This window comes from Colletotrichum chrysophilum (genome assembly GCF_026319265.1).
Source record: "Colletotrichum chrysophilum strain AFK26 chromosome Unknown scaffold_323, whole genome shotgun sequence".
Taxonomy (NCBI): Eukaryota; Fungi; Ascomycota; class Sordariomycetes; order Glomerellales; family Glomerellaceae; genus Colletotrichum; species Colletotrichum chrysophilum.
This window is the reverse complement of record NW_026517610.1, coordinates 1,729-22,809: the sequence shown is the minus strand read 5'-3', so window position 1 is coordinate 22,809 and position 21,081 is coordinate 1,729. Positions and strand designations below refer to the sequence as shown.

The 21,081-nt window shown below is 52.8% G+C and overlaps 8 protein-coding genes across 8 annotated transcripts; 4 read left to right on the top strand and 4 right to left on the bottom strand.

Moving 5' to 3' along the window:
- Positions 1 to 2,667: 2,667 nt before the first annotated feature.
- COL26b_014267 (uncharacterized protein) lies at positions 2,668 to 3,351 on the top strand (the record flags this gene model as incomplete). The annotated part of the gene is made up of 2 exons (XM_053186843.1): positions 2,668 to 2,792; positions 2,820 to 3,351. 2 exons carry the CDS (start codon positions 2,668 to 2,670, stop codon positions 3,349 to 3,351), a joined length of 657 nt encoding a protein of 218 aa, XP_053029219.1.
- A 578-nt stretch (positions 3,352 to 3,929) lies between these two features.
- On the top strand, positions 3,930 to 4,337 carry COL26b_014266 (uncharacterized protein; the record flags this gene model as incomplete). Its single annotated transcript, XM_053186842.1, has 1 exon — positions 3,930 to 4,337. The coding sequence occupies one exon, from the start codon at positions 3,930 to 3,932 to the stop codon at positions 4,335 to 4,337; it is 408 nt and encodes a 135-aa protein (XP_053029218.1).
- Positions 4,338 to 4,753: 416 nt separating this feature from the next.
- Positions 4,754 to 7,363, bottom strand: COL26b_014265 (uncharacterized protein; the record flags this gene model as incomplete). Its single annotated transcript, XM_053186841.1, has 2 exons — positions 4,754 to 6,089; positions 6,360 to 7,363. The coding sequence occupies 2 exons, from the start codon at positions 7,361 to 7,363 to the stop codon at positions 4,754 to 4,756; spliced, it is 2,340 nt and encodes a 779-aa protein (XP_053029217.1).
- Positions 7,364 to 9,354: 1,991 nt separating this feature from the next.
- Positions 9,355 to 10,285, bottom strand: COL26b_014264 (uncharacterized protein; the record flags this gene model as incomplete). The annotated part of the gene is made up of 2 exons (XM_053186840.1): positions 9,355 to 9,375; positions 9,446 to 10,285. 2 exons carry the CDS (start codon positions 10,283 to 10,285, stop codon positions 9,355 to 9,357), a joined length of 861 nt encoding a protein of 286 aa, XP_053029216.1.
- Positions 10,286 to 14,613: 4,328 nt separating this feature from the next.
- Positions 14,614 to 16,635, top strand: COL26b_014263 (uncharacterized protein; the record flags this gene model as incomplete). The annotated part of the gene is made up of 1 exon (XM_053186839.1): positions 14,614 to 16,635. One exon carries the CDS (start codon positions 14,614 to 14,616, stop codon positions 16,633 to 16,635), a length of 2,022 nt encoding a protein of 673 aa, XP_053029215.1.
- Positions 16,636 to 16,836: 201 nt separating this feature from the next.
- On the bottom strand, positions 16,837 to 18,315 carry COL26b_014262 (uncharacterized protein; the record flags this gene model as incomplete). The annotated part of the gene is made up of 4 exons (XM_053186838.1): positions 16,837 to 16,871; positions 16,941 to 17,096; positions 17,158 to 17,505; positions 17,574 to 18,315. 4 exons carry the CDS (start codon positions 18,313 to 18,315, stop codon positions 16,837 to 16,839), a joined length of 1,281 nt encoding a protein of 426 aa, XP_053029214.1.
- A 586-nt stretch (positions 18,316 to 18,901) lies between these two features.
- On the top strand, positions 18,902 to 19,802 carry COL26b_014261 (uncharacterized protein; the record flags this gene model as incomplete). The annotated part of the gene is made up of 3 exons (XM_053186837.1): positions 18,902 to 18,917; positions 18,982 to 19,520; positions 19,599 to 19,802. The coding sequence occupies 3 exons, from the start codon at positions 18,902 to 18,904 to the stop codon at positions 19,800 to 19,802; spliced, it is 759 nt and encodes a 252-aa protein (XP_053029213.1).
- A 226-nt stretch (positions 19,803 to 20,028) lies between these two features.
- Positions 20,029 to 20,714, bottom strand: COL26b_014260 (uncharacterized protein; the record flags this gene model as incomplete). Its single annotated transcript, XM_053186836.1, has 2 exons — positions 20,029 to 20,516; positions 20,576 to 20,714. The coding sequence occupies 2 exons, from the start codon at positions 20,712 to 20,714 to the stop codon at positions 20,029 to 20,031; spliced, it is 627 nt and encodes a 208-aa protein (XP_053029212.1).
- Between the last annotated feature and the right edge of the window lie 367 nt (positions 20,715 to 21,081).

Sequence of the window (21,081 nt, the reverse complement as noted above, 5' to 3'; positions counted from 1 at the left end):
CAGTACGCCGCCTAACCCGGCCTGCTTCACCGCTGTTAGGTGCCTACCCTTGTAAAGTCCTTTCTTCCTTCTTCAGCTTAGAATAGTCAATCGACGGCACCTCTACGTTGAACAAGCCTAGGGGCCAGCCCCTTACAGTATTGACCTCTTGCGCAGCTTTCAACACTGGGAATGCCCATTATGCCGTCCGAAAGTTACCATCCTCTCCGACCGATACATATTAGACCTGGTTGCACTCAAGCTTCCGGCCGCCGTGTGCCAGAGGGCCATCTCGAACGGATACGGATTTGAAAATCGTGAGCGGTACAAGAGTGGATTTTTAGTACGAACTTTGAATCTTCATTTTTCACTTTTGATCCATCTTGACCTCTCGGTGTATTTGCCGACGTAGACAAGGCGCCAACCACTGCCTCAGCCGGAGATCCGTTCTGTGTCTTCATGGTGGTAGAGAGCCCAGCATGCACCACTTTGCCCGTTTTATCAGCATTGTTACATGGCTACATTTATACATCACAGGCCCTTGGTCTCACAGTTTCTGGTCAGATGAGTGTTCGAAGGGCAGACTCGCATCATCCTAGCAGGAACACTGTCACACAAATTACTCCATAAGACATGAGCAATCACATTTGAGCACGTCGTAAGTGCAACGCGTCTAGTAGTATTTCTTAAACTATGGTAAACGCATATTCAGGCAGTAGGTACATCCATCGTGCTCAGTTTACCACTCATGGATCGTCCATACCCGATCTGTGGCACAAGATCTGTAGCGCATCATGTTGGTAAAATAGTATGCGGGTTTTCCATCAGCTTCTGTGGCATTCAGAAGAGCCGTGACGTGTTCGGACAGCCAGAATATCTTACGTATACCGCATTACTCAATTCTCAGTGCAGATTCCTCAAGAGACTTGCATCGATTGCAGATGCAACAGAAGTCTGGGTGGGTCTTTTGCACAAAATTGACACTACCAAAGTGTTATTCTGGTGGTTTCAAGGCACAGCCTGATAAACCCGTCATCAAATGGACTTAGTTAAACTGTGTCGTATCACAAAAAAGACAAAGGATTCACACCCTATTGTTCTTTAGTGTTGTTTCAGTGCTTATGGGTGTGGTCCTTTCCCAATTGGTGTGCTGACGTGGTCCAGTAAGCAATGGATCATTGGCGATGATACTAACCGGCCGGCACCTGGAGGTATCCTGTTACATTGCATAAAAGCCCATCATCATTCAAACATACCTCCATGTGACTGCAATAAACCTCATACTGTATTGCTTATCGCTCAATTCGTCAACTAGCGAATATACCTTACGCAGGAAAGGGGGCACTGCGCACCACCATTGCTGCTAGACCATATCAAGCTAAACAGAGTACATCCAGTAACTTAGTTTCCAATCAGGCTCTCAGGTCATCACGTCTTACACGTATGGCTATGGTGGTGTGGGGTCCTTTCGGTGAAGAATCGAAACAAGGTTGGTATGGCCAAACGACCGAAAGGCCCCTGCATCGCAACGCACTTGGTTGCCTCAACTCAGCTTTGGCAGGCAAGATGCGCCTGCGCCGCCATTCCCTCTCCCAGATATTTATGCCTTTACTTCACCCACATATATCACTCAACTTCCCTCATAGTATCTCTAGTCAGAAGTAAAGTTTCTTGGTGGACTTCACTCCCAGAGTCATCAGATCCCATACTTTTGCTGTAAAGCCTTCTTTCTGCTACCAATCCTCACCCTCCCAACAAACCAGACACTCCACCATCTGTCGTCTTAAATTCTGCAATACTACTTCCTGCAGTACCCAGCATATTCCTCAATAAACCAATCAGAATGTCGCTACCAACGCAAACCAGTGACCGACAGATTCCTTGGGAGGCCATGAAAGAGATTATTCGAGGTCTTTATCTCGTCGAGAATCGCACGCTAAAAGATGTCATCGACGTCATGAAGGAAAAGCATGGTATCTCTGCTACGTAAGGAGGCATTGAACACCCATTTTGAATGAAAGTCCTAACACATCTTGGCGCAGTGAGAGAATGTACAAAAGGCGGTTCAAAAACTGGGACTGGCCGAAGTACAACACAAAAGCACGCCGAAACCCTGACAAAATCATCGAGAGATTCCCAGGCAGAGCCAGGGCCACATGCAGACGGGCACATCGGCGCCAACTGGAATTTGCGAGCAGCAGCAGTTCGCGCGTCCCAGAGCCCGCTGTGTTGCGGTTTTTCGAAATTTGCCATGTGAATCGGGTGGCAGAGCTCAAGTACGTGCTCTTCTCTAATCTCAGAGATCTCATCCTGGGAAATTCTCGGCTCGACTCTAGATGGAATGAAAGAGGCAAGCATACGTTGCTTGAGCCCTCTGGAGATCGATTGAGTCGCCATTTCAGAAATGCAAAGCATATGCATGGTACCGCAAATGATCGACAGTCGTGGGCTATCTGGCGACAATCCTTTCGACGTCTTGAACGCTTTGTCGAGGACCAGCCGATTGAAACTTATCAGGCGTTTTTCTTCGACATCCCACGCAAGCTACCGACCGAAGAACTGCTGGGAACATATTTCTGCCATCTTCATCAGTTGCTACAATTGAAAAGAGAGAACGAGCCCATCACACATGTGGCAAAGGCGATGCATCAGCTCAACACAGAAGCACCATTGCAGATTTCACACATAATGGAGGAAATGCACGACATTGCGGCTGATTGCTACGTTGAACTGCGAGGGGAAGACGACTTGACGAGTGTTTCCACCCGCATGCGAGCAATCAGAGTTCGCAATGTCGACAGAGGGTCGCAAGCGTGTGAGCAACTCATTTCGAGCTGCAGCAATATCCTTCAAGGCACCGCCCAACAATTCGGCGAGTTTTCAGACGAAGCGTTGTTCGTAGCCCTGTGGCAACTGGGAGCCGCAAGCCTGTTCAGCACTTCAGAGCGCATCCTCGAGCTTAGCAACAGTATCATCATTCGCCTCGTGTCTTCAAATGGAGGGCGTCATCTAAGTGTATGGGGCCTTGAAGACATGCAACACTACGCGTGGGTCAACTTCAACATCAGCAAAGCTTACGCAGAGCGTGGGCAGATAGAGGTTAGCATACTCCCGTTGAAGGAGAGCATCAAAGCGACTGGGTACGTGTTGGTAAATGCCGAAGATGAAGCTTTGATAGAACGGGCAGATACTCAGCTTGTGAGCAAGTACGGGAAGCTGGAACAACGTCTTCGTATTCTTGGAAAGGTGGCGGAAGCGAACAAGGTTAATGAATACATCACTAAGTCCACATACTTAGAAGAGGAGGAGCAAAACGATCTAGCTGAAAATCTCGATCCAATCCTGGCACTCCCTAATTCCCAAGAGAGGTAGTCTTACGAGCGGGCATTTTGAAGAAGTGGCATATAGACACAGATGGTACAATGCAATCGAGGCACTTAAAGCAAGTATTACATGCTCATCAAATCGGAGGGGTTAAGCGCTTGTAGTGCCTTGATCCTTCGGGACAGCATCAATCGAGCTCTGTACTCTTCATCCCTCCTAACTCTTTTTCCACAGTTTGCCGGCTGTGGATCCACCTCATTGACAGCCTTATGATCGAGCTCTGTACGTAGGGGAAAGCCAATTGATTTGACTGATTTGATCGATGACCCTACAATTATATATATCACCAGGGGCAAGCCTTCCTCGGGTACCAAGAACCGTTTGGCACTCTTTCCTGGCCAAAGCTATTTTTCTCATCAGACCTACAACCTAGGTTTAGAAAGTTGCATGATGGATCCTATAGTAGAAATATGGACGCAAATTAATATGTACATGTTCAGCTAACATCTTTCTCATTTGTCGTTGTGCGCATCCCCGACTAAAAACGGCCCAACCCTCGGCATCAAAAAGTCCGCAAACCCCAACTCAACCCCCTTCATCCGGAGCATCGCATACACCAGCCCCAAATGGAACCCAAAAAACGGCACCGCATACTTCATCAAATACTCCTCCGCCGTCATCTTCAACTCATACCCCCCGAGCCGGAACTCCACCGCATCCCCCTCGTGCCCGTCGACGTCCCGCGTCGCCACGCTGTCCAGCAGCGCAATCGTGCGCTCGCACCGCGCAATCAGCCTCTCCACCGTATCCTCATCGTCGGGCCACACGTGGACTGTGATCCCGGCCATGCGCGTGAGCGACTTCTTGGCGATGTTGGAGACGAGCAGGACGTGGCCTGGCAGGGGAGCATGCCCTCGATGAGCGTGGCGGTTAGGATGGAGTCGGGGGAGTCGGGGAAGTGGAGGGCTGCTTTGGCGAGGATGCGGGAGAGGACGGCGAGGCCGGTTTTGAAGTGGGGGATGGAGGCGTTGTAGAGGGTGATGTTGGCCATTGTGGAGGGCGTGTTGGTGAAAAGGGGTTCAGGGAGAGATTAGGGCGGTAGATGATGAGTAGGACTAAGAGCTTGAAGTGAGAATGATTGTAATCCAGTTTATACAGGGGATGCAACAAAGTGATTGCTAATGAAGACTGTCTCGGAGACTTACACTAACTATGATCGTGGCTCTGAATTACCAATCAAATTCACGGGATCTTTCATCGCCAAATATTCCGAGATAGAAACACTGCTCATCAAGAGGTACTTTGAGGGATATTCAAGATCGCATTACCAATCCTGATCTTTTATGATTTCCAATTAGTTCTTTCTCATGAGGTCCTCCTGGACACAACCCCTTGCATGAGAAGTTGACGGATGCTAAATCTACTGAGAAATTTACCTGGCTCTGTCATTCTAGTGTTCCAGCTGGACATCCCTCAAGACCGTACCTCTCAGTCCCCTTCGTACGCCCTCAAGCCTTTTGACATAATCCAAGCTCGACTCCCTCGCCGCGCGAGCAACAATCATCCCCGTCTCCGAAACGTCGTATTCCGCAATGCAAACGCCAGCCCAAGGCTTCACTGCCTGGTCGATATCCATCGCCTCGGCGTCAACGCCCCTGAGTCTGCGCTGCGATGTATGTCTCTCCACAAGAAGCCATCTCACTATCCCAGGGAATGGCTCTGCTAAGGCCAAGGCGTTTCTGAACACACGTTGCCCGTCGGCAGCGTGAGCCACGTGTGAAATGCTGGCGCCGAGATGGACGAACATCTTAACAAATTCCATCCGTCCGTATGAGCACGCCAACATCAACGCAGATCCCTCAGACGCTCCTTCTTCGTCAAGTCTTGCGCCATATTCCAGGAGCACGCGGGCACGATACAGGTTGTCTTCCACAATCGCGCGGCAGAGAGGCGTAAAAGGGTCTTCCAGAGAAAGATTGACCAAAGCTAACCTCTCCTCTGTTGGAAGCCGCTTCAGTAGCTTGGCAAGGCTCTCTGACGCCCTTGTCTGGGTGAATAACTCAGCCAGGAAGTCCTTGCCGCCGCCGCGTACGATATTTGAAAGGTCAAAGCCGTAGTTCAAAACAAAGCTGGAAAGATGAACATTGCATAGTGCGCAGTGGAGCGGCGTGAGATTCTGCTGATCCGGTTCATACGGATCTAGCCCAACAACGAGCAGCCATTGCAAGACGGCCGGATTCTTGGACTTTGCACCAATACCCAGTAGCCCCGTGCCATGTGCATCCCGCACGTGTATGCTGGCACCGTGACTGACGAGTACCTTCGCTGTGTCAAGATTTCCTTCAGCAACGGCGACCATCAAAGGAGTAAAGCCATCTACGTCCCGAAGGCTGCAGTTGGCCCCAACCTGTAGAAGATATTCGACAGCCTCGACAAAGTTGTTGCCGGCCGCTTCGTGGAGTGGGGTTGTAGCGTTGCCATCGGACAGATCGGTGCCGTGCGTCACCAGTATCTGGATGATTTGCATGGATGTCGATGATTTCACCCTAATTGCCAGGAGCAGCGGGGAATCGCCCTTTTCGAATTCCGGCGAAAACGCATCGGAGGAAATACGTTGGTTGAAAAAGTGGGAGAGAACCTTCTGCTGATTGTGCGCCCAGGCGCGGTCTGGGTTCGTTCGGTCAGTGATTCGAAACTGGCCTTCCGGCACCATGTCTTGGTATCTGGAGGAGTACATCTTCAGGTGCGCCAGAATAGCCAGCAAGGCGGCATTTGCAGCCCCATTCCTGCAAATGGCAGCATAGTGTATCGGACTTATCGGGTGTTGATACCAGTCGGTGTGAAGAAGGAGAAATTGGACAATTTCGTGTATGTGCCGCTTGGGAGATCTCTTCTCAGACAGGCGATGTACAGCCAAGTGTAAGACAGTACATGGGTGAAAGTTCTCATGCGCAGATGAGGGTGGTGCATGGAGATGACGAGGACACTGCTTAGTCATGACTTCTGGTCTCATGCCATGTTGTAGAAGGCGAAGACAGGTCCTGTAGCAGCCCGACCTGAGTGCGAACACGACAGGGGAGCATTCTCCGCAGGACAGCCTAATGTCATTCAAGGCTGCAGGATCCAGATACTCCAAGACTCTTTCGCAGGTCTTCCATGCTGTCTTGTCTCCCTCTGTGATCAGTGCTTCAAGAATGGCCCCAGCTAGGTGGCCCCGGGACGCCTGATCTTCGTCTGGTGTTTGTGTGAGTCGAGGAAGAAGCGTCGTCAAGTAAGGGGCGAATAGCACAAGCAACACCCCGTAACCAATTTCAAGAGCACGCAAGAAAGGTTTCTCGATCGCCATCTTCGCCGAGCAAGGCTTCAGCAACAAGCGCACGGCCTCGGTATCGCCGGCCTCAACGGCGATCATGAGCGGTGTCCGGCCTTGGTAATCTTCTCTCGTAGGGTCCGCACCATGTTCGATGAGTACTCGCATGCAGGATGTCGAGCCGCCGAGGGCGGCACAGTGGAGGGGCGTCCATCGCTCATGCAGCGTGGCTACATTGGTTGAGAGTCTGAGTTCCTTGATGTAAAAGTCCACAATAGCCTCGTGGCCGCCGATCGAGGCAATGTGTAGGGCGTTGAAAGTGTTTGAGATGACGGTACGCTTAGACCCGGCAACAGACTTTACCTCGAATTGGGAAGTACACGTTCTAGCCCAATAGATATCCGCATAATAAAAGTTCTTCAGGCATACGACAAGACGGAGGGACCCAACTGATACCGCTGTAAGTGCCGAGTCTCTACCGGATGTATCGGTAGCTGAAGGGTCTGCACCGTGTCTGAGAAGCGTCCTGGCACCATCGATCTGGTTGCCCGAGATGTAGTTCAGAACAATAGGGGTGCCACGGACTCCAACGCCGGCATTTGGGTCGCATCCATAATCCAATAGGCAGGATAGCTTCTTATCTCGTGATGATACCAAGTCCTCCAACAGCCATTCTAACAAGCCGGTCCCTCCCTCTTCGACCTCATTGAGCCGTTCTACTTCCGCGTGAGATAGTATATTCTCGAACATCTCAAGATTGCAGCGAGATGTTTCTTCACCCTGACACGCCACTTCAAGCGCTGAAGTACCATCTACCCTTTCATGGACAGAGATACCCGCTTTTAGAAGCTTAGGCACAAGGTCGCCTCTGCCTTGCTGTATGCAAGCCTTGAGCAACGTGATGGCTTCGGCGGAAGCCTTCAGAGAATCTTTGAAACCCGACGCCTTCAAGATACAGCCAAAGACATCCCCCATCCATGGCGGAACCTCGGAATAAGTGGGTAAGCCTTCAATCCAAGTGTAAACGATGGGAAACAGTGCCGAACTTTGCGTGGAGGTTTCGTAGTCGGCTAGTGCCCACATCTTGACTAGAGCATTGAGTGCCGTCAGGATAGATGGTCCAGCATCCAACCCCTCTGGCCAGCGAGGGCTCCACTCGGCGATCACCGTCGTCACGAAGCGTTCCCAGAGGCCAGCCCCAGATGCATTACGCGAGACGAGAACATCTCGCGTGAGGAGACATTCGTACGCTGAAGCTTTGAGCGGCTCAGAGTACGCTGGGTGGTTCCGGGCTTTTTTCGAGAGACGCCCACCCTTTTCGAGATTGAAAGCGGCAAAAATCGTTTCCGCTGGTGACAGTCCACGATTGTCTAGAGCCGGCGCTTTGCAACCCTTCTTGAGCGTCCGTACAAGCTCTGGCGTTGCAGATGCGTTCAAATAATGTAGCACAGACCGGCCGTGGTCGTCAACAGCATTGGGGTCCGCACCAAACTCGAGCAGGCTTGACGCCAAAGCTTCAGAGCCCCATTCGGCTGCTAGAAATAGCAGAGGCTTCGGGCTGCGAAGATAAACCGGGTCTTTCTTGCACCACTTGAGGAGATGCAAAGCCCCGAATGGTGGTTTTGGTGACGACTTGGGACCTTTAATCATCTGCTTGAATGGGTAGATGATGCCTTGAGCAATTGGAGTCTGTCCCCCACGCATCCTTGCCCTCAGATTCTGATCCTGATTCTCGTCGTTCTCGAGAAGGCAATTGATCAGATCAATGTCGGAGTTCGCCGCTGCAACGTGCCAGATGTTTCTCCCGTCCTCATCAGTATCAGTCGTTTGTGCTCCATGACTTAGGAGAAGATTGAAGACATCGGGAGATTCAGACAACAACAATGGTGTTTGATTCCTTGGATTCCGGACGTGGACATTCGATCCAGAGTTCAGTATGAGGTGGGTCAAAGCCAGGTCATCGGATTCCACGGCCCAATGTAAAATGGATGTTCCCTTATCCGGAACGTCAGAAGAATCACCGGTCGGGTGCAAAGATGGTATCTCTTTGTGGAGGAAGGCGTTTGGGTCCCAGCGCGGATCTTCGGTGAGTCTTCGAACAACGTCCACCTCACGATCCTGGACTGCCTCCCGAACGAGCGAAGTGTAAGCCTTGGGGGTGATGTCCAGAAGTGGAGAGGCTCGCTGGAGATATTCCGGTACAAGATCGCAAAACCCAATCATGTCGTACACACCCGTGGCTAACATTGACATATCGTTGTAGCTGTCATAGTTGATGACGGCTCTGTCCAGGATTACCGGTAGAACACTGCCAAGGAAATTGAGACAGATTGGGGGAAATGGGATTGGCCAATTTTTCAATGTTGATCTCTCTGAGCGACTTGAGCGAAACAATGTCAGGAAACGGTCGTCGAAAAAAGAGACGTCGGGGATGTGATCCATGATGTTGAGAAATTTCTCTGGTGACCGAAGAAAGTTGCACACAAGAAATGCCAAGGTAGCCAGAGACACAGGCTCGTCTTGACTGGGCCCAATAATTGAAGAATCAGTCCCTTTCAATGCGCCGCCGGCATTCTGGAGAACGACGAGGGTCCCATTTTGATTGATCGGAGTGCGCATGTCTGCTAAGAGCTCCACTGGATCTGCCACGCGTCCGAGGAAAGCATTGGGACCAAGTAAGGCGCAGTAGAACGGTGTTCCCCAGGGGCTCCTCATTCGGACAGACTCTGGGTCGGCAGATATCAGCCACCGGCAAACTTCGGCTATGCCCAACGCAGCTGCGACGTGAATGGGACGAAGCGAAGGGTCGGAAACTTGTGACATCAAACGCACAAGAGGTTTCGTCGAAAAGTTCGGGGACGTGGGATCGAACCGTTCGGGCCACTGTTGGCGCGCGTATTCGAGAACCCAGTTCTCAAAGTTCCCTGTCTTCAGTTTTGGAGAGAAAAGGTGCTTGAAATCGGATTGGAAGGCATACTGTGTCGTTTCGGGAGCAATACTCTCGTCTCGGCGAATACTTCCCCAGTGCTTCTCGACAAGCTTTGGCAGTCTCAGCGCGTACGTGCCATAGGATGGCCGTTCCACATCTCTCTCCGCCAGCTTCGCCTTGTACACGTAGTATTCACCTGGCTTGGCTAGTTGAACATCGGGGCCGCAGATCTGCTCGACACATGCTAGAGCATCGTTGTAGGAGCTGTCATGATGGTGAGGGTCATTCAATGTAGACAGCGCAGGCTGAGGCCGTTGTTCTACGACAGATGAGGAGCCAATGGTGGATAAGCAAAGCTCGAAGTCAAGGTGGTGGTCGGTAGCTGCCGCTGTTCTGAGGCCGCTGAAAATGGCGCGAAGATTGACAAGGATTTTTTCGTCAATAATTCCCCCTTGAGTAGCCTGTTCCAAGTCGCTCAAAGTGCCATCCAATGTGTCAAGCAGGTTGCGACCAGGTTTCGGTCCGTCAAACAGGAAGTCCAGCTCTCGCATGCGGAGCTCCTCAACAAGCAATGCTAGGCTCTGCGTGGCACCGACAAGCAGCCTGAGAGTAGTGACAACATCTCGAAGCGGCTGCGAGTCGTCGTTCACGGCACGTTGGCGAAGCGAGAGGTACGCCGAGAAGGTCTTCGCGTGGACCTCCTCCAGAACCTTGGCCCAATCTCGCTCGGGGCTAGCGTCCATGCTGGCGGCGGCGACGACGGACACCCGTCGGCGAGCCTAGGTGGGTAGTCTGGCTCGGACTCTGTGATTGCGAAGGACATTCGATACCATCCGGAGGCCTGGGAGGTGCGAGATTGAGGCCAATTGAGACCGCGGGGTAGGCGATGGCTTGGGCGGGTGAGGACGTGGAAGGAAGGAGGACGTTTCGTCGTCGATCAAGGGTCGGGAAGTTTAGGTTCCGTCCCGGAGGGCAGTCGCGCTTTCCAGGCGGCGACTGACAATAGGGGCCGCAATCAGGGGCAGGATACAGCACGGCTCCGCCTGATTTTAGCGGTCGGTCTCACAGCTCATAGATTATGTAAGGCGGCATGGCACCACGGGAGCTTGGACCTCCTCAGATTGGGTCTGCATTTTTGGTATTTGGGTGAGAATGAGGTGAAGCTTGCAGGTGTCTTGAGTATTTGACAATACCTCTTAAATAGACTAGAAGTTTATCGATTTGTACGGAGTTGTGCATTGAGGACATGGGATAGGATCTCAGCCTTCAAAGACAAAGTTAGTTGTCAATTTATTTCATCAGGATGTTCGCAGTCAAGCGCCCTATTTTGTATACTTTCGTTTCCCATCAATAGTTTGTAGGAAAAACATTAGTCAATTGTTTCCAGACGGCCTAATTTTCCTGTGCACTTAAACACTCCCATCGGAAACAACAGTAGCGACAGCGATAACGAGGACGAGGACGACGATAACTATAACGATAATAACGACGAGGATAGAAGTAACGACAACAATAAATGCAACGATGACGACGAAAAGGACAACGACGACGCTGACAGGAATGTGATGAGAGTATAATTTCGGACAAAAAAAATGTATTTTACAAGCTGCAAGCACTTGTTCAAGTGTTCATACCTCATCGACCGTGTTATGCAGAATCTTTCAAGATGCAGAAGGGACGAGCGTTTCTGCACTACTACATCATTCTTCATCATTTTGCAGACGGCACAGGTTGCCGATAAGAGAATGTCCGGATCGCCAATGTAGCCATCGGCGCTAGGCGGAGGATTTCCCAGCAGAGGTTTGTTCTCGAGATTAATCGAAGATACTGTCCAGACAGAAGTGCTTTGCTTTGCAAAGAGAAATCTTACATGATTCCCCCATTAACATTGGTTCAGCCAATTTCTACCACCCACCGTATGTTTATTTGATTTCGTAATAAGAAATATGGATCTCCAGACCGGATCAAGCCTGTGTGTGGCTAGCGGCAGCTTAAATAACTGAAGCTGTCAAGTCCGGTAGTTATGACTGAAGGTCAATGACACTGTTATGAATGGTCTCGTGAGGTGCGTTGAGGAGAACGTGCTTTCGTGAGGCCCGGGCTGATGGCATGGCGGCACACCGATGGCCTGTTCCCGGTCCTCAATGACGGAGAGCTTTAGTTAGGTCCCGGGGCTGATGAGCACTCTGTGATCTGAGCTCATGTCCGGGAGCAGAACTGAGTCGAAACTGGTCGTTCGTGGTTTGCAGGTTTCTCGAATGGGAAATGGCTACCATGTTTTCGTTCCACGGAGGAAACTCCGTGGAACGAACCAGCGAGTGGACCTTGAATGACGCTCCAATGTGTATTTAGTGACTAGTATGAGTCCATAGTGATGAAAAGTGCATGTTTCTACGATCAGTGATCGAATAAATCGGTCTGCGCTCTCCGTTCTCCATCTGAAGCGTGGCTCATGCAACATCCAGCCATAGCCATGTCTTGCATTCAAGATGCCCAGCCTTAGATCTCTCCCCCAAGGATGAGACTACTAGTCGGGACTCAGGAGCACGCAGTCTCGCACAATATCCACTGATTGACGCAGGGGTTCCCCACAATCTCACCGGTGCCAGGCGGTGGATGATGGGCGCTTTCAAGCCCTGTCTGTAGTGACTGATGTTCAGCCATTGCCCATCCAAAGGATTAAACTTTGTGACAGAATTGCTTTTCGTGCATTCCTGAAAGTGCCATTAGGTGTCTCGACGGTAACAGACAAGGCATCAACGGCTTAACGGCGGGCGTTGCGCAGAGGTGTGGACGTGGTGTCTACCGGTGAGGCTTGACGGATGAGAAAGAAAGACTGTTTGAGGCGTTGGCAGGAAGGCCCAGCCCTTCGCCCTACGAGGACAGTGTGGCTTGCCATGTGTGGCGAGGTTTCTGGACTGTGCCTCGCTTTCCCCAATTTTTCTCCCCTCCTCAACACCAAGTCCAACACCACCACCACCACCACCACACCAACAATCACTCCGATGGCCAATTCGACTGCACAGTGGAAAAAGGCACCGAAAAAACGACATCTAGCGCGGTTACACAGACCGCCGCCTCTTTCGTCCGAACCTGGCTTCCCGTCTTCCTGCAGCTGCGATCCCTGCAAGCACCGTCTGATCGTATCTCCCGCCCGGACGAGACGAATGATCCTCATCTTCCATTCTTTCCTAAAATCGCCGTCTTCGTCAACATCGCCAGCATGGACCTCTCGCCAGACTTCCATCAGAGCAGGCCGGACTGTGAGTCGATCGCTTCACACCTGAAGACGGCCCCCAAATGAGCGAGGCAGTCAGCCGGGAGGACCAAGACCTGATACACCCGGGGCCCAAACGCACAGCCGTCTCTAGCTCTTCTATTCTTTTTGGCGCGTCGTCTACGTCTTCGTCTCCGTCTCCCGCTCCCCCCATTTTGGAGCTCCTCGTTCGAAGCGACCACCGTTCTGTTCTAGCCGCGACGGTCACCGGGCCACACCACCACCAATTGCCCGCACCACCACGAACTACGAAGGCCATCTCGGAGTCACCTCGCAACCAAATGGAGCCGTCTCGCGGGTACCGTTGTCTCCCGGCCGAGAATGACGCCGCCCCCAACAACCAGACTATTCCGTGATGGGTTCCAGCCGTTCGTCTCCAAGAAGCGACATGTCCCATTGCATCTGCGACATGTCGATGGCAGCCGAAACATTCATTATGATGAAACGCCGGCACGGGATCCCGCCCTATTCCCATCCGCCTGGCCAAATCATTGCCCCCCGTTCGCGTGTCCGTATGGTCCTCGGGACGGATACTGTCAGGGACAATCCCAACACCGCCTGCATGGCCTGCCTTGTTCTCAGCATGCCCGCCTCGTCGCCTGTTGACCGCCGCTTTCTGCGCGTCGCCAAATCCGCACCCACTCAAGCTCTTGTGCCAATGTGCCCACCGGCTGCAGCATGCGACATTCCACCGCCGCCATCGCCGCCACCGGCCAAAGCGTCGCAACGGCGTCGAACCCCTTCATATCATGCCCACGACAGGGACAGGCGTCCCAACCAGGCGGTCTGGGTGTGTCGACCACGCTCGAAATAGGGCCCCGTGCTACTCCATCGTCACGCAATGGCGGGAGATCGCCTACCATGTGGCCCAAAATTCCCTGGTCAACCCTGCTCGTCTCGGTCGTCCTCGCTGCTCTCCGTCATCCCCGCCAGACTTCAGATGGCATGGTTGCCAATCCCTCTGTTTATCTTAGCGCCAACACAAAGCACTCGTCCGAAAAAGAGGCCCGGGATACCGACTTCTCGACGCCGCCACCATCAGCTCGACAAACCAACCATGACGCACGGCCTATTGCTTTTTTTACCACGCGCAGCTGGCAATAGCAACACCCCTGGTGCCGGAGCCTGGAACGACAGACCGATGCTTAGCCTGGCCCTTGAAATCGACAAGGCAGGCAATGCGTCCCCGTTCCGACCTGCACCTGCCCTGCCGACATGCCATTGATCGACGCTTCTCGCGCCTTATACCGGCTTACTGCGAGCGTTCATGCATCTCCCGAGATCAACGTTCACTGTGGGAAATACCCAGGGCCGCTGAGCGGACGCCGTCTGTCGTGTCCGTTTGTTCCTGGGCGAGCTACGGGGTACAGCGTGCCCGACTTTCCCCCGCAAGTTCGTGGCGTCGCCCTAAGACATCCTACTTGCCATGGCGTTTGACAAGCCTGCCACAACACCAAAGAGAAGTCTGCCTGTGCGAGTCAGGATCTGCCCACTGCTGCCTCTTCTATAAGCATCTGGGACCGCCGTCTTTTCCATCTCCAGAGGAACAACCCCTCTTGCTCCGTGGTGGCATGTGGTATCGGCGTCCGTCACTCTGTTTCTTTACTCAAGGTATGATGCAACGGTAGCCTTTGTCCAACGTCTGATTTTGATCTACTTGGAAACCAATCTTCTTTAATCTCATCTTCTTTTCTTCTTTTCTTTTCCTTCTTTCGGCCCAGCCTGCCAGACGGCTATGACAATCACTACACACTCATTTGCAGACGCTCATTACTATCAAATTACAGCAAAAACATGTCTTCTATGTCCAGGAGATCGCCGGTGACGCCACCGTACGACAATGATTACAACCACAGCCCAAAGGGCCTGATGGACCCGAACATGAAGATTACCCCGCCGCCCTCTTCGTGTTTACCAGTCCCTACCATGACTTTCTCGCCGCCCGCGACCCCCCGCAGTGTCCGACCGAGCAAGATGTCCCTCCGTTTGAGAAGCAACTCCGGCTTGACATTACATACAAACGAAGACGCTTTCCGCCGTTACACCGACTACAACCCCGATGGCTCCCCGAGATCGCCAACATTCGGCCCCGGTACGTGGACAAGCCTCGACAGTATCTCCACGAGTTTGCGCCGGAGCTTCGGACCGCCCGTGATGGAAGCGGAGCCAACCGAGACGCTGCCTATCCCTGACTTTCTGGGCCGCGAAGTTTTCCAGATGATTCTCGGCAATGCGCAGACGTCACAACGATTTTTCCACTTCGCCTCGAGCCGCGGAAGTGGTCCCGATATCGAGTTCCTCCTCCGAGTCCAGGAGTATTCCCGTTGCTTGGCGCAGTTTGGAAAGCAGGCTTCATCAATGCCGACGCCCGCCAACCTGCCATCCACTGTCAGCAAGTCACTCAACGCAGACATGAAGCAACTGACTGGATGCGTGTTGCCCGGCCTCGACTCACTCTTTGGAGAATCCAAGCGCTGTGTAGAACAGAGAGTTGCGCGCTCCATTTTCCCTGCCTATGTCAAGTATCAGCTGGCTCTCTGCACTTCAGCTTCGTTGTCGGGCATCCGTGGTCCCAGGTACCCCGGCCTTGGCGAGTCTTTCTGTCTCACCGATGCCTTGAATCCCGAGAATCCCATCGTCGCCGCATCGGACGCTTTTGTTTCGCTCACCGGCTTTTCCAAGATTGAGGCTTTGCCACGAAACTGCAGATTCCTCCAAGGTGGCCTTACCGACCAGGACACCATCAAAAGGATTCGCGAGGCTGTGGTGCAAGAGGAGGAATCACTTGAGCTAATCCTCAACTATCGCCGCGACGGAACCCCTTTCTGGAACTTGCTCTTCACCTGCCCACTCACAGATTCCTCCGGAAAAGTCCGCTACTACCTCGGAGGACAGGTTGATGTTTCAGACCATGTCACCGGCTACAAGGACCTCGTTCGGGTCCTCAACTTCGGTCCGGCGCTGGACGAAACACCGAAAGACGACAACTCGGGTCGGGAATCTAGAAGCAGCCGGAGGATGAGCCGAACTAGTAGCCGTGACCGCAAGACGGAACGTCGGACAAGCCTCCGCAACAGGGATAGTCTCCACAACAAAGGACCCAAGAAAAGCCTCTTTCAACCATTCCGGAAGCATGCCACGCACAACAACGGCGGCAACAACAACCAGGAAAACGCGTCACCGTCGCAGGGAGTGGGGCTCGGACTTGAGCAACTCCTTACCGTTGGCTCAGAAGAACGCCTCTCTCTTGGCTCCCAGGTCGAAACCGTTTACGAGGCGTACAGCCGCTTCATTGTTCTTCAAAACACGGAGGGTCCGTCTGGATTCCCGCCACGCTCGTCGTCATTGCCAGCTGATCCGAGCAAGCGGAAAGCGCCTCAACTGAGCGTCGCTTACTGCTCTGCCGCGGCACTCGATGTCCTCGGTCTGGGGCCTGTTGCTGACAGCATCACGCACCGGGACATTTTCACAGTGCTGTCCGAGCTGGCTGACTCGCCGTCCGTCACAAAGAGTTTCAAGAACACGGTGCGCGAGCGCGTCATTCGGGACGGCAAGGCCGCCACGTTGGACGTTATGCTGGGAGGCGGGTACCTCGCCCGCAAGGGCAGTCTCATTGGTCTCGGCGGGGGCAGGTCCTCGAAGGACGACTCCGATGGAAGTTCGAAGAAGCCCGGGAGGCCCGTCAGCAGGTCTGGGTTTGCAAGTCTCGTCGGCGAGGCTGGGAAGATGGAGAAGCTCACCACCTATTGGACTCCATTGAAAAACGTTGAAGAGAAGGTTGAATGGATTGTACTCATCATCACGCCCATGAAATGAGGCGCGCACAAACTATTTTATATGTAATATTAATGTATATAACGCAATGGAAATATGGAGGGATCAAGCAGGATGCGGGACAAAGGTTTATATAGATACCACCGAAACACCTCCGCCCCGGCGACGGTCAAATATATCAAACATGACAATCGCAAATGCGGTCCTCAACGATCGTCTCTACGTTTTCACAGGTCTACCTTTTCACATCCTCTTCTTCGCCGTCCAGAACTGTGTTACTGCTCACCCCATCAGTAAAGAGTACAATTTTCACAAGGAAACTTCATGTCTGAACGACAGAGACTCACCATAAGTGAACTTCAGTAACGTGTCTAGCTGATCAGCATACTGGCTGTCAATGCTCTTTCTTGACGCATGGTCTACGTCGAAACCGAGCAGATCTGCAAGCTGGAGCACTTCCTCGGCGGAGAGCTGGAGAGCGGTGTGGGTACCCCATTTGAGCGCTGTGTGCACACGTCAGATGACAAGACAAGGGAAGGCAGAGATACAGTAAACGCAACATACGTCCAAGGTTGACCCAGACCCCACCGGGCTTCAGCAGCCGATGTATATTACTCAAGAAGTCGATCACGTTGTTGGATATGTCGATGAAGAACAGCGTGACGACGGCGTCGAACTGTTTGTTCTCTGGGAACTTTTCCAAGAAGTCGCCCTCGACGAGCTTGACGGTCTTGTTTGGCCAGTGGTCCGGCACCGTCACGGCGGAGTAGCGCGAGGACGCGTTGGCCTGATGAGTCCATTTGGTAACGAAGGGGTGCAGAGTGTGCTGGTGGAGGGAGCTCGTGTGGTTCGTGAGGAGGTGGTAGGCCAGGATGGATCCGTAGTCTAGCTCGTTGGCCGTGACGTCGTACCCTACGCCGTATGTGAGACTTTTTAAAGGCAGCGAGACTTTTAAATCAGCCGGTGATGGAAGAACGCACCTAGATCAGCAATTTCGCTTGCAAGCCTACCCATACCGCTCCCGGGCACAAGCACCTTTTTCCCGTCCCCATTCTCGCCAAAGTGTTGCTCGAGCCCAGCCAGCACAGGCGGGAAGACGGCCTGTCTCTCCTTCTTGCCCTGTGTGCTCCAGTCTCGAGAGAGGTGCCCAAACGCCAGGTCTACAAGGCCGAACTCAGCGTCTTCGTGGTCTTCCAACGCCGCCTGAGGGTCAATGTGGTAATGTGCCCTCGCGATCTGCGCGACCTGTTCCGTGAACTGGGCGTTTACATCGATCCCCTGCCTGGCGTTCTCGAAGTGTGCGGGGTATTCGAGCTTGTTGCTCAATGCCTTCTGCGCGGATGACTGCTTGGAATACCGCGCGTGCTTGCGCTGGAGGACGCGTTCTGCGAGGAGGGGGTATTTCTCGAAGGAGGTGATGGCGTGGGCCAGTCCATCGGGGAGGGAGGAGTGTCTATGTTTCTTCCTGCCTTCGGGTCCTGCATGCTCGCCGGCAGATTCAAAGGTTTGGTTGGTTGATGCGGGAGTGGTAGCAATGGGAGAGGTGAGCGCGACGTGAAGAGCTTCGGCGCGCGAGGAGAGGGAGGAGATGACGACAGCGACGTCAGATAAGGAAGAATAACCACGGATGGCGAGGTAGAGAGGAAAGACGATGAAGAGGCAGAGCGCGAGGAAGCGGGAGGGATAGATCGAAGTATGCATGGTCGTGATTGTGGTTCCCATATTGACGCGAGTGGAAGACCAGTTCTTCCTACGGTAGGGAGTGGGAAAAGGTTTGATGAGAGGATAATGCAGTGAGAAGGAAAGACCTCCTGGGAAATGTGAGATGGAGCTGCAAACTTGTGCCCCAATGGCTGCTCTGCTGACTGAGACAAGGATGATCGCATCCATCATTAATGGTGACCAATCCTGCACATGCTGACTACATGGGAGATTTCTTATATTCCCATCTATTAGTACCGCAACCACCATTACCAATTTAGTTCTCCTCCGAGTCTACCTTTACAGTCCAAACCACTTACGATAGCCATGGGTCGCTCGATTTTGTTTCTTTGCCTACTTGCCGTTCTCACAGTCTTCCCCAGCCGGGGACAAGCACAACGGTGCAGCAAGCTACTTACACGTAAAGAATGGCGGACGTTGACGCATAGCGAGAAAGCCGACTGGGTGGGAGCTGTCAAATGTTTAGCAGACATACGACACGAGCGGCTGTCTTTTACGCCGGACCAGACGGTTCTCGAGGGGAAGAGGAGTCTGTATGACGACTTCTCTTACTCCCACGCAGCAGTAGAGCACAGCGCACATAGAAATGCCTACTTCCTGCCGTGGCGTGAGCCTCTCCCAGAAACACACACCAGACTTGGTAATCGCCTACTCACGCGAGAATAGACCGGTGGTTCACCTACATTTTCGACTCGTCCCTCCGCCGTACTTGCGGGTACACTGGCCCAACGCCATACTGGGACTGGTCGCGCGATCACGCAGACTTGTTCAGCTCGCCCGTGTTCGAGGACTCTACCGAGTACGGGCTAGGCGGAACGGGTGACTGCGACTCCTCAGAAGCCGACTGTGCCGTCGAAACGGGCGCCTTTTCTAACTTGGAGCTCGCCTGGCCAGTCCCGCACCGACTGAGGAGGAATCTCACCCTCATCACCGGCTGGTTTGAACACGAGCTACCTCAAAACCGCACTCTGGGCCCGGAATTCGTGCGCAACTCGACCGAGCAGACCACTGGCGACTTTTTCAAGTTTCAGCACGCAATGGCACTGATGCACAACCACATACACAACTTCATTGGCGGCGATCTGGCGGCAGACTGCCCGAAGGTATTGCCGGAGGAGGATTGCCGGGACTTGGCAGTCAGCTTTACGCCCAATGACCCGCTCTTCTGGCTGCATCATGCACAGCTGGACCGGTTGTGGAACAAGGTGCGTGTTGCTTCCCTTTTGCCTTGTTGTTGCAGTAGTGTACAATGTTTGCTGACATCAGATGATGGGGTTGTACAGTGGCAGCGTCACCACCCATCCAACTTCGCCGCTTTCTCCGGAATGCCCCTGAACCCGAAGAACATGAGTGACCCGCGCTACGATTTGGACGCGCACGCAGATCATCGCATGCCTTTCGACGTTCAGGGTGTGCCCGTGGCGCCGAGCGGGGTGTTCGACACGGAGGCTTGGCCATTGTGTTATCGGTATTCGGACGAGGAGTAGAGGGACCGTTGGATCAACACCGCATAAATTTTGTAGTTCATTTTTGGACATTCGCGTTAGACTCATATTGAGTTGAAACGAGAAAATGTGTTTGGTTTCGTACATACTCTCTTGAAGAACTGAAAGAATGCAAAGAATAAGAAAACTCAACACATTGATATTTGTTCAATTTTTCAAACACTTCATCAATCTGTTAGTAGTCTGGCCTTCACACCAGGCAGAATCTCTATAAACTGGACTCCTTGATCCTTTCATACATCTCGGGTGTCCACTTCTCATGCTCGCTCTCCATCCAATCGTGCACCTGTCTCCAGTCCCGGCAGGTATGCACAGTTCCTCCGCCCGTAGCGACTTTATCACCATTAGGCAGTTTCTTGCTAGTACCGCCTGCCTCTAGAGTCGTGTCGGCAGCGCAGAGAATGCCCTGGCGCAGGTAATGAAAACAGTGCCATGTATGATCCGACCCGTCGTCCCCGTTGACGATAACAGCGCGGATGTGATTTAGGCAGTGCATCTGATGCCACATAGACACGCCGAAGGCGTAGTGCTCCTCCCCCAGAAAGACAAAGCCTTTGCCGGGAGGACGAATCGCGTTCCATTCGGCTGTGGCCGCGATGCCATCCATCCCGTAGTGGTCGAGGTCGTCGTGGAAGTCGGCTTGTATGGTTCGAACCTTGATGGGGAGCTCTCGAGGCCGGTCGCCTTCGAGATATGCTGATCTTGAGTCAGTAATGGTGGTGATCAGACGGCTTGGGATATGAGATATGGCGTACTGTATGCTCGCGATCCGCGGGTCAAGATGCGGAGGGAGAAGAGCAGAGCCCCCAGGTTCAGGACAAGACACACGCTCAGCGCTGCGAGCAGGCCGAGGGAGGGGCCTCGTAATTGGGAGGCAATGGACTTGAGGAACATCTTGGTGTCTTCGTAGTGTTGAGCGTCCAGTCCAGCAAAGAGAGAGCGCGATTCTTTTCAGCGCCAGCAGCGGTCAACTTGAGCTTAACACAACTATGGCCGCATGTATCCGCTATAGGTTGACTGAGAAGTTAGGAATTGTTGTCCGAGGATCGAGGCAACTGCAAAATCGAAAAGGCTATCCCGTTCGTAACGAAAGCAGGTAATTCTACGTAGGCAAACACTGGGATTACCCTTGAGACTGTCACTTACTGTACTCTACTCTGGGCGTGTTGCTTGTGAAGTTGCCGGTCGATCACGTCAGTGGAGCATCGCCCGGCTAGATAGATGGGACAAAAGTTCTAAATCCTGTTGACAGATCATGCAG